Source organism: Salmo trutta, chromosome 10, assembly GCF_901001165.1.
Source record: "Salmo trutta chromosome 10, fSalTru1.1, whole genome shotgun sequence".
Lineage (NCBI taxonomy): Eukaryota > Metazoa > Chordata > Actinopteri > Salmoniformes > Salmonidae > Salmo > Salmo trutta.
The window spans coordinates 570,403-581,917 of NC_042966.1; the positions used below are offsets into that span (position 1 = coordinate 570,403).

General features: G+C 43.2%; 1 protein-coding gene across 2 annotated transcripts in view; it reads right to left on the reverse strand.

Annotated features, from left to right (window-relative positions):
• The window catches only part of LOC115200916 (serine/threonine-protein kinase SBK1), a 31,436-nt gene extending 20,210 nt beyond the window's left edge, over positions 1 to 11,226 (reverse strand). The window contains exons 1-2 of one of the 2 annotated variants that reach the window (XM_029764033.1): positions 10,519 to 11,226; positions 10,276 to 10,397 (exon numbers count right to left, since the gene is read on the reverse strand). In XM_029764033.1, the coding sequence (XP_029619893.1) occupies positions 10,276 to 10,313 (38 nt within the window). In that variant the 5' untranslated portion in view covers positions 10,314 to 10,397; positions 10,519 to 11,226. Of the gene's footprint in view, positions 1 to 10,275; positions 10,403 to 10,518 lie in introns of both variants that reach the window. The other variant, XM_029764032.1, reaches the window with a different exon arrangement.
• Positions 11,227 to 11,515: the final 289 nt, after the last annotated feature.

Consider the following 11,515-nt stretch of genomic DNA (forward strand, 5'->3'; position numbering starts at 1 on the left):
TGCACTCAACAGGAAAATATACTGTAGATTATAGAACCCCCTCACCTTGCATGTATTCTACAGTGTAGGAATGTTTAATGTCATGACTGACACTATAGGATTGAGGACATGAAATGGGAGCGAAACACAACATCCCCGAGGCAGGGAGAAGAATCCATCCCTTTGATGTGAAATGGATGGGGGTACTGTGACTCCAAGGCTGTACTGGAGTAGACTGGAGTCTACTATGGGCTGGGAGAGACGGTTTGGCTGTATTATATGATGAGGAGGAACTAGGGAGGAATTTGGCCATTTGCCAAGCATTCAGACATCTGCTGGAGGGGACCAATGTAACCAGAAAACCAGACCTTGATGGATTACCATGATGATGGGGGGATCCTACCGCCAAATGCCAACCCTGTGGTGACATCCATCCCTGCTGTTGTGTCGACTGCTTTTGGTTGCTGAGCCAGAGGGGCTGCAATGCAATCCAGTCCAATCTTATCACTCGTTTCTTCCCCTTTCCTCGGACATTGTCGATTCCGAATGGAATGCAGCCACTGCAGGGGCTGATCTAATATCATACCTGTCCATGCAGCTACACTGTAAGTGTAAGACCTTACCTGCCACCAAAGTGCGTCATGCTGAACCATCCTACCAGCTCTCCCGTGTCCAACCTGCCCCCTGCACAGGACATAGGCTACAGTAGATGTACAGTACTTCTCAGTGCACTGAGTGACAATTGCCAAACAGGGCAGTGGTGTGTATAATGTTTGCAGTACAGCGTGTTCTATTATGTATTGTATGCTCCAGTGTATGATAGGCTACCATGAATAATACAGTATGGTACTGAACAATTTTCCTGTAAATAAGGTGAAACTGTGCTGTGATTCATTCATACAGTACAGTTGCATATTGGCTTTACAAAGCTGCTAGAGAACACTTAAAGTGTCACTCCAGTCTCCTTTTCCCCTCATTGAACACCTGATTTACTTAACAAAGGCACATCTCAATACAACTTTTTAAAGGCTTTTGAGGAGGAGCGCAAGTGAACCTTGAAACCCAAATAACTATTGGTGCATTTTTAAACAAGCGTTCCATTGTGGCTGTAAACAGCTAGCTAAGATAGTTAACAGTCTAGTTGTTTTCTCATGGTCAAAATGTGCATATTGACCGTATTATTCGAGGGTGGGATGATCCTTACGACTGGAAACAAATATTATTTTCTAAATTAAAGTTGACAGATTTCCCAAAGAAGCATCACAGCGGGATGAAGTACCTGAATTGATAGTAAAGTTAGCAGCAGGAGGTGAAGGCGCCACGATGATGTGTAGCACATGGGTAAGTTGTTTATCAAGTTAACCATCTATTATAGGTAACGTTAGCTAGCTAGCTACATATAAATAGGATAGACAGCCATCCAATATTTTTTTATGACACAAACATAGCTTTATCTGCTAAAAACAACAATGTTAGCTACCAAAGAAACATAGTATACAAGCTAACTAGTATACAAGCTAACTAGATCATGAACAGATTTCCATTCCCAAAGAGAGAACTAGCTATGACAATACAAAAACACAATCGCAACGAAATATCAAATATTATATCGCTTGAGAATAATTAAGCAAGTCCTGGTCTAATTTCTTTGTTTCCTAATCTCAGATACAGAGACCTGTGAAAGCTGCTAAACCCTGTCTGCAGATTAAGGTCCTAATGAAAGTCCCAAGTCCTGAATAGACTGAAGGGTACAGTATATCTCCAATTGGTTACATGCCATTGGTTCACTGTTAAAATTGGTTGTAGGACTACAACAATTCTGTTAAAGTAACAATGCATAGGCCTAGAACATGCATGGCCATCCTTGCTCCTAGAGATCTACTGGTTGTGCAGGTTTCTGTTCCAGCCCAGCCCTAACACTTGACATTCTGCTTATTATTTGTATTAGACACTACTTATTTAACTGTTACATTTTTGTTTTGGAGTAAGACGGATGTCTAAACTGCAGGTCAGCTTTTTTCGTCATTAATCTTGTTCTGGAGGCAGCTCTGCAGTGGTCACTAGCTAGCACAGCCACAAAGTCATAACATTTGATTTTAAACCTAACACTAACCACACTGCTAACACTAATGCCTATCCCTAACAAAAAGCAACAACAAAAAAATCCAGAACTTTTACAATATAGCCAATTTTGACTTTGCAGCTAGGCTATCTTGGTGATTTCTGGTATATCATACAAGTTAATCAAATCACGGCATGTTTTTGGACTCATTCAGCAGTTTTTACCTGATTAAGTACAATAACTTTGGAAATGAATGTTGAAAGTTCAATTAATATTCATGAAACTTGATGCTTTCGCTGCTTTCTGTTAACAAGACATATTGATAAATAGCCCAATGTCAAAATACAGTTAAGTGTCCAAATCAATAACCAATGTGAAAAACTGTGTGATATATTGAAAACCTAAACATATTTACACATACAGTACATGTGCAACAATAGTAATCAGACAGTATAAGTCTTTGTATTTGATAAAACAAGCACCTTATCAACTGCACACGCACTATTGCCACTTGTTTGGTCAAGTGGCAATAAATCACTCATCGATTAGGGTGAGATATGCGCTTCTGAAACTACCACAACTCAAAACCCACATGGAAATTGGATATATTTTGTTAGACGACAACCTGCAGAACACAGTCACCTACATTTTGAAATGTTGCATTTTGATATGGGGGTCATCAAAACAGAAAGATAAAAGCAATCACTCCTATCGCTTATCATGTTGAAATCAATTGCACGTGAGGGGAAAGATGACCCTCGGCACAGACGTCAATTCAACATCTATTCCACGTTGGTTGCACATAATTTAATTGAAATGACGTGGAAGCAATGTTGATTCAACCAGTGTTTGCCCAGTGGGGAGGTTGCACATCCTATTAAAACCCCACAGAATCCGGGAATAATGTGTAGATCACTGGTATGAGGACAATTTCTAGAAGACATCTAGCTACATTTTTAAGTGTTGCATTTTGATTAAAGTGGGTCGCCAACGCAGTAAGTGTAACGGTATTGTCACGGTTGTCGTCGGTGAAGGAGGACCAAAACGCAGCAGGTACGTGTATGCTCATCTTGATTTTTAATTACTTCCAAAAATGAACGTACAAAATAACAAAAACAAAAGAACGAACGAACAACTACAAACAGTCTGGCCAAGCTAAGCTTAACACAGAACAATCACCCACAAATCCCAAACACAAACACACCCTACTATATGGGACTCTCAATCAAAGGCAGATAGACAACACCTGCCTTCAACTGAGAGTCCCAACCCCAATTAACCAAACATAGACATACACTCCCTAGACTCCACATAGAAATACCTAAACATAAACCAACACCCGGAATTACTAACTCAAACACCCTTTTAACAAAAACACACCACCCTGAACCACATAAAATAAATACCCTCTGCCACGCCCTGACCAAACTACAGAACAATTAACCTTATATACTGGCCAGGACGTGACAGTACCCCCCCTTAAAGGTGCTACCCCGGAAGCACGTTAACAAAAAATAACCCCAAGCAACACAAAAAGAAAAATTCCCCTTTTCTAAAGGGAGGGAAGGGAGGGTGGCTGCCGTCAACGACGGCACTGTGCTACACCCCCCCTCCCCAACCCACCTATTTCTGGAGGTGGCTCCGGCTCAGGCCGTTCCAGGCTGTCTGGGCAGTCTGGCAGCTCGGGACAGTCTGGGCAGTCTGGCAGCTCGGGACAATCTGGGCAGTCTGGCAGCTCGGGACAGTCTGGGCAGTCTGGCAGCTCGGGACAGTCTGGGCAGTCTGGCAGCTCGGGACAGTCTGGCAGCTCGGGACAGTCTGGGCAGTCTGGCAACTCGGGACAGTCTGGGCAGTCTGGCAACTCGGGACAGTCTGGGCAGTCTGGCAACTCGGGACAGTCTGGGCAGTCTGGCAACTCGGGACAGTCTGGGCAGTCTGACAACTCGGGACAGTCTGGGCAGTCTGGCAACTCGGGACAGTCTGGGCAGTCTGGCCACTCCGGCAGTTCAGGGCAGTCTGGCCACTCCGGCAGTTCAGGGCAGTCTGGCCACTCCGGCAGTTCAGGGCAGTCTGGCCACTCCGGCAGATCCGGGCAGTCTGGCCACTCCGGCAGATCCGGGCAGTCTGGCCACTCCGGCAGTTCAGCGCAGTCTGGCCACTCCGGCAGTTCAGCGCAGTCTGGCCACTCCGGCAGTTCAGCGCAGTCTGGCCACTCCGGCAGTTCAGCGCAGTCTGGCCACTCTGGCGACTGTTGACTGGCGGGCAGCTCCGACGACTGTTGACTGGCGGGCAGCTCCGACGACTGTTGACTGGCGGGCAGCTCCGACGACTGTTGACTGGCGGGCAGCTCCGACGACTGTTGACTGGCGGGCAGCTCCGACGACTGTTGACTGGCGGGCAGCTCCGACGACTGTTGACTGGCGGGCAGCTCTGACGACTGTTGACTGGCGGTGCTGGGTTTACGCACTTGAATGCTAGTGCGGGGAGCGGGAACAGGACGAGTCGGACTGGGTTGACGCACTTCCGGGTCCGCACGAGAGACAGGAGCTGGAAACCCAGGGCTATGGAGGCGCACAGCCGGTCTAGATCTTACCTCCTGCACAACCCGCCTTGGCTGGATGGAACTAGTAGCCCTGTAAGAGCGGGGTGCTCGTACAGGGCAGACTGGGCTGTGCAGGGGCCTGATGGTAGCCGTGCGTAGAGCGGGAGTTGGGTAGCCTGGTCCTCGGAGGCGTACCGGCGACCAGATGCGCTGCGCAGGCATCCTCCTACCAGGCTAGAGCATCCAGCCCGCTCTAGCACGGCACCTGCGAGGGGCTGGAATAACTCGCACCGGACTGTGCGTGCGTATGGGTGAGATAGTGCGCTTCTCAGCGAAACATAGCGCTCTCCACCCCATACGCTCCTCCATATAACCACGGGTAGCTGGCTTCCCGGCTCTTCCTTCGCCTAGCCAAACTACCCGTGTGCCCCCCCAAAAACATTTCTTGGGGGTGCCTCTCGTGCTTCTCCCTCAGCGCGTCCATGGCCTCGTACCTCCGCCTCTCTGCCTTGGCTGCCTCAATTTCCCACTGCGGGCGGCGATACTCCCCAGCCTGGTGCCAAGTTCCGACCCCGTCCAGAACTTCCTCCCAAGTCCGCTTCTCCCGCCAGTCCAACTCGAAAACCGTCTGCTCCTTCCTCTGCTGCTTGGTCCTTGAATGGTGGGTGATTCTGTCACGGTTGTCGTCGGTGAAGGAGGACCAAAACGCAGCAGGTACGTGTATGCTCATCTTGATTTTTAATTACTTCCAAAAATGAACGTACAAAATAACAAAAACAAAAGAATGAACGAACAACTACAAACAGTCTGGCCAAGCTAAGCTTAACACAGAACAATCACCCACAAATCCCAAACACAAACACACCCTACTATATGGGACTCTCAATCAAAGGCAGATAGACAACACCTGCCTTCAACTGAGAGTCCCAACCCCAATTAACCAAACATAGACATACACTCCCTAGACTCCACATAGAAATACCTAAACATAAACCAACACCCGGAATTACTAACTCAAACACCCTTTTAACAAAAACACATCACCCTGAACCACATAAAACAAATACCCTCTGCCACGCCCTGACTAAACTACAAAACAATTAACCTTATATACTGGCCAGGACGTGACAGGTATAATGTTTTTGTTAATCACTTACATCGATATCACGCTGATATCAATAGAACAGGGGACAACCGTTTGGGGTGTTGCGCTGTTTAAACTAACACTATTCAAAGGCCACATGGAAACTTGGAATAACCTAATCAATACAGTGCCTTGCAAAAGTATTCATCCCCCTTGGTGTTTTTCCAAAATGTTTTGCATTACAACCTGTCATTTCAATTTATTTTTATTTGGATTTCATTTAATGGACATACACAAAATAGTCCAAATTGGTGAAGTGAAATAAAAAAAAATTACCTGTTTCAAAAAATTCAAAAAAAAAAAAAACATGGAAAAGTGGTGTGAGCATATGTATTCACCCCATTTGCTATGAAGCCCCTAAATAAGATCTGGTGCAACCAATTACCTTCAGAAGGCACATAATTAGTTAAATAAAGTCCACCTGTGTGCAATCTAAGTGTCACATGATATCAGTATATTCACACACAACTGTTCTGAAAGGCCCCAGAGTCAGCAACACCACTAGGAGCTCTCCAAACAGGTCAGAGACAAAGTTGTGGAGAAGTAAAGATCAGGGTTGGGCTATAAAAAAATATCCAAAACTTTGAACATCCCATGGAGCACCATTAAATCCATTATTAAAAAATGGAATATGGCACCACAACAAACCTGCCAAGAGAGGGCTGCCCATCAAAAGTCACAGACCAGGCAAGGAGGGCATTAATCAGAGAGGCCTCAAAGAGACCAAAGATAACCCTGAAGGAACTGCAAAGCTCCACAGCGGAGATTGGAGTATCTGTCCATAGGACCACTTTAAGCCGTACACTCCTGAAAGCTGGGCTTTATGGAAGAGTGGCCAGAAAAAAGCCATTGCTTAAATAAAAAAATAAGCAAACACGTTTGGTGTTTTCCAAAAGGCATGTGGGAGACTCCCCAAAGATATGGAAGAAGGTACTCTGGTCAGATGAGACTAAAATGTAGCTTTTTGGCCATCAAGGAAAACGCTATGTCTGGCGCAAACCCAACACCTCTCATCACCCTGAGAACCCTATCTCCACAGTGAAGCATGGTGGTGGCAGCATCATGCTGTGGGGATGTTTTTCCTCAGCAGGGACTGGGAAACTGGTCAGAATTGAAAGAATGATGGATGTCGCTATATACAGGGGAATGCTTGAGGGAAACCTGTTTCAGTCTTCCAGAGATTTGAGACTGGGACGGAGGTTCACCTTCCAGCAGGACAATGACCCTAAGCATACTGCTAAAGTAAAGTAACACTTGAGTGGCTTAAGGGGAAACATTTAAATGTATTGGAATGGCCTAGTCAAAGCCCAGACCTCAATCCAATTGAGAATCTGTGGTATGACTTAAAGATTGATGTACACCAGCGGAACCCATCCAACTTGAAGGAGCTGGAGCAGTTTTGCCTTGAAGAACGGTCAAAAAGCCCAGTGGCTAGATGTGCCAAGATTATAGAGACAAACCCCAAGAGACTTGCAACTGTAATTGCTACAAGAGGTGGCTCTACAAAGTATTGACTTTGGGGGGGTGAATAGTTATGCACACTCAAATTTTCTGTTTGTTTTCTTGTTTGTTTCACAATAAAAAAAAATGCATTTTCAAAGTGGTAGGCATGTTGTGTAAATCAAGTGATACAAACCACCCCAAAAACTCTATTTTAATTCCGGGTTGTAAAGGCAACAAAATAGGAAAAATGCCAAGGGGGGTGAATACTTTCGCAAGCCACTGTACATGGTTGGTTAGATGAGAATTTGTAGAAGGCTTCTATCTGCATTTTGGAATGGCAGATGTTGATTTTGGGAGACCGCCATCACGGAAAAAGAGAGCAAATAACTTTTTCTGTTAACTTCAACAAATCAAGACTGGCCATAGGATACAAACAGTGAATAAAGTTTGACTTTCAAATCTGTGTATTGGTGTGTGGCCAGTGACATTTATAAAAAGAGACCGTCCAAATTATCCGTTCCATTTGAGAAAGAAAATGATAGCTGCGTTCTAAGTCCTGCGACCCCCAGCGAGTATGACACAATCAACAGTACAAAGCCAAAGATATTGATCTGTTTTAAGGAATTGCTCATGTCATTGTGACTATAAGCTTTTATACTAACATCAACAATCTGAGGTAAAAAGGATGTGTAATTTTCCCCCCAATTCGATGTGGTCAAAATGTCAGCTTGTGTAATGTAGTATCACATACTGTCCACGTCATGTAAAGTAGCGTAATATACTGTACATTAATTAGATATGACAAAATAATTCCATATCTTAATTTAGGATGATAGTAAATAAAGCAAACTTGCATATTTTAAATGATCAAATATTTCTCACAAGTTTAACCATTTAAGATTCAAAAAATCCTCCTAAGCACAATTTAACCTAGACTAGAGCATCCATAGGTCTTATGCAGCTGGCTGAACGTTTGACGTCCCTACCAACGAGAATTTAAAAAAAGGACAAGACTCATGACAATAAACATTAACCTGCGTCCAAACCCACTAACCGTTTATACAGGCATTCTTCGTATGATAATACATAAAGGTGTTGATTCTTGGAATTCAGTATAGTGTATTTTAAGGTCATTTAATATTCCTTGTTTGTCTGTTTTATTTGGTTGTCTCTCACTCTCATTTTGTCTGATGATATTGCATAGACGTGCAGCTGATGTCCTTGATCATTGGTTTGGCTATAACAATCCTTGTATGGCTGACCTTGGATGCAACCACACACCCGTGAGTCCAAATGTGCACTTCCCATTTCCATATTTCAAAACTCATGTAATTTACAATATCAACATTTATGATCGCTATGTTTGATTTACAGTTACAAGGATGACATGCGTCATACCCTGGGTTGTCCTAAACAGAATGAGCCTATCTTTGTCATATTTTGAAGAAAATTTGCATTCATGAGTCCATTCTATGTGCACCAAAATTACAATATGTTTAGTTGAAGTGCCTTGTGAAAGCCTAACACTGTAAGATCATATTTAGTATAACTTAGCTAGTCATGTTCACAAATGATGCTCACCTGACCCAGATTGAGATTTATAATTGAAGTTTTGGGGGGATTGCCTCAACAACAACAGTAATTGTTTGATGGTGGGGATGCAGGGCTGTGTTCCAAACAGAAAACAATAAGTTTACCTGCTTCAGTTCCTCAATGGCAAAGCTAGGAGAGCTAAAAGAAAAGCACCTTTATAGTTGAAGGCGCTTTCCTTGAGTCATAAAAGTGCATTGAAATTACGAAGGAATTGTGCACAGTTTGGACAGATGTGTGTCCACTTGGAGACACCAGTTAGGCCTCTCACTCAAACCTTTGTAATATTTTTTTCTTATATCTTGCACCTACCCCAACATTTTCATGAATATTGTTATTATGTTACTAAATGTATCCAGAGTATTTTCAGATTTCATTATTGACAAATTCTGCAAAAAGTACAGTAAATGTAAAATGCACATAAAATTACCAGTTTAATGTTTGAATTCAGTCTTCAGTCAGGAGAACTGTTGTCTCCTCACCTTTGGTCTGATAATTTCTCCATAATCTCCAAAGTGTTCTCTTTCAATTGCTACCATGGTCATGCATATGCTTTTTAGATTTATTCAGTTAGAAACATTTACATTTGGCCCTATCCATATAGGCCAATTTCCACATGTGTACAGGTTTAAACAAAGTATGGTACTGTTATTGCCATACAAGGTCATTTCAAGGAAGTATTGTTTTGTCATCAAGCAATACATGGTGAATTAAATGAATGTCCAACTCTTCGCTGTCATCATGTTTCATTTAGAGTACATTACTCCACAGAAGACTTGCTGCTTTTATTGTTTTTTGTTCAATAGAGTCAGACACTCATTTAAATGAGCATTACCAGTGAGATATTACCGCCACTGACCAGAGTGTACACTCACTTTATGATGCCTCCTGAGTGCCCATTTTGTTAATCTATTTGTGTATAATGGTACTGAATAGCAAATGCAGAGTGCTGCCCGGTAAAGGATACCCTGCCTGATTTAAAATGTACAGGCACTAGATTAATACCTTTTGGGGGATGAAAAGGATGGTGGTGTTGTCAGAGTGAGTTTGGTTCAGAAGAGATCACTTTTACATTGACCTGACCTCATACCCTTGCCCCTTAAAGCTATCATGAAGATGTCACCTTTTCCTCAAAGAAAACACATTGCATGGTGAATAGTTAAAGTCTAAAGAAAATGTTCCTTATATATATGGGAAATAGGCCTAATGACCCCAATCTGCTGAATGAATAATCCATAATCAAGTCCACTGGAAATCTTCAGACTACACCAAAGATTATGCACTTTCCTCAGCAAAATATTAGGGATCTTTCTCTATGATGCATATAGCCTAAAGCATCATAGGCCTACAAACAAACAAACCCTATACTGACCAATAAATAACGGTTCATTGCGTTTATGATTTAAGTTGCCATTGCATCATATTTTACACGATGTATGGCTAGCCTATGTTAATCAGGTAACTTTCAAATGATCTGTGTGTGATAATCCGATCAGATGTTGAAACGAAACTCACCTGCTGGCGACCTGTCTCTCTCCTCCGTGGTCCTGCATTCGCGCGGTGCAAGGAGCACCTGCACTCTTCAATTGACCAGTTGATTCACTGGGGTCTGGTCGACGAGATCTCCTGTTTTTGATCTATTCTGATTTAAATTAAATGAATCATATTTCAACATTAACGAATGAGTCAATAATATGACAGTTTATAATAAAAGCACAATTATGCTGTGTTATTTTATCTGAAAAAAGTATAGCCTACAGTGTGAACTGAATTGCGGTCCGGGTTTGTGTCTTGTTTTCTCGTCTGTGTTGGTAATTCTCTGTTTGGTTCCGTGCGTAAAGGCTCTCTTCTGTTTTGGATTATTCGGTGCCACTGGAGAATTGACACCGTTATCTTCTATGGTTTGGTAATGGGTGGCAAGATGATCCGTTCCTCTATGGAAAGCGCACACCGCTCAACCTGCAAGGCAACGGCAGGCGGGTGTGTGTGTCTTTCGCTTTTCTTGTGGTCTGCATGACCCAATTCAGCACCACATCAAATGCATTCATTTGCAGCATACTTTTCAACCTGCGTGGAAAATGACACGACTCTCTATCTGCACCTATTCACTGTGTCTCAATTTCTCCTCTTTGCGTCAGGCTGGTATTGTCTGTTACTCCAAGCAATGGAATATGTGGTCAGCTTTTTACTATCTCTTTCACAACTGTTCCCAATCTCAATCTCTCTGTAGCACTACCAGACAGCGCTTCATTGTTCCCAAAGATGATATGTTCTATTTAGCCTACAAGATAGCCGAGGGACCGATCTAACAATGGAAATACATGTCCTCAATGATTGAAGGCAGGCGAGATCAGGTGGGACAATTCTAGCCAATGAGAGTGCAGATACACGTGTGAACAACAGGGACAACTAAGTAGTTTTTCTGAAAGTTGCTGGAATGCCACGTTCATCCACTTATATCATTACATTTGCAACAGTCTAAACATTATTGAATTTATATTCGAGCAAATAAGCTTCACGTAAACCGACACTCTCTCATAGACGTCCAAACAAAAATGTCTTATCTCACGAGGACGGAATTGGGCGGAGTAAATCCTCTTGCTTCGCCTCCTCCTCTTGTTCCCTCCCGTCTGGTATCCATCTTCTGGCAGCAGCACTAACGTGCACTGGGTCCTAGCGCCCAGATTTATATGAGTTTTACTTAATAGGAGCAGTCTACTACACCAATGACTGTTGCATAGTTCAGAAGCTTATG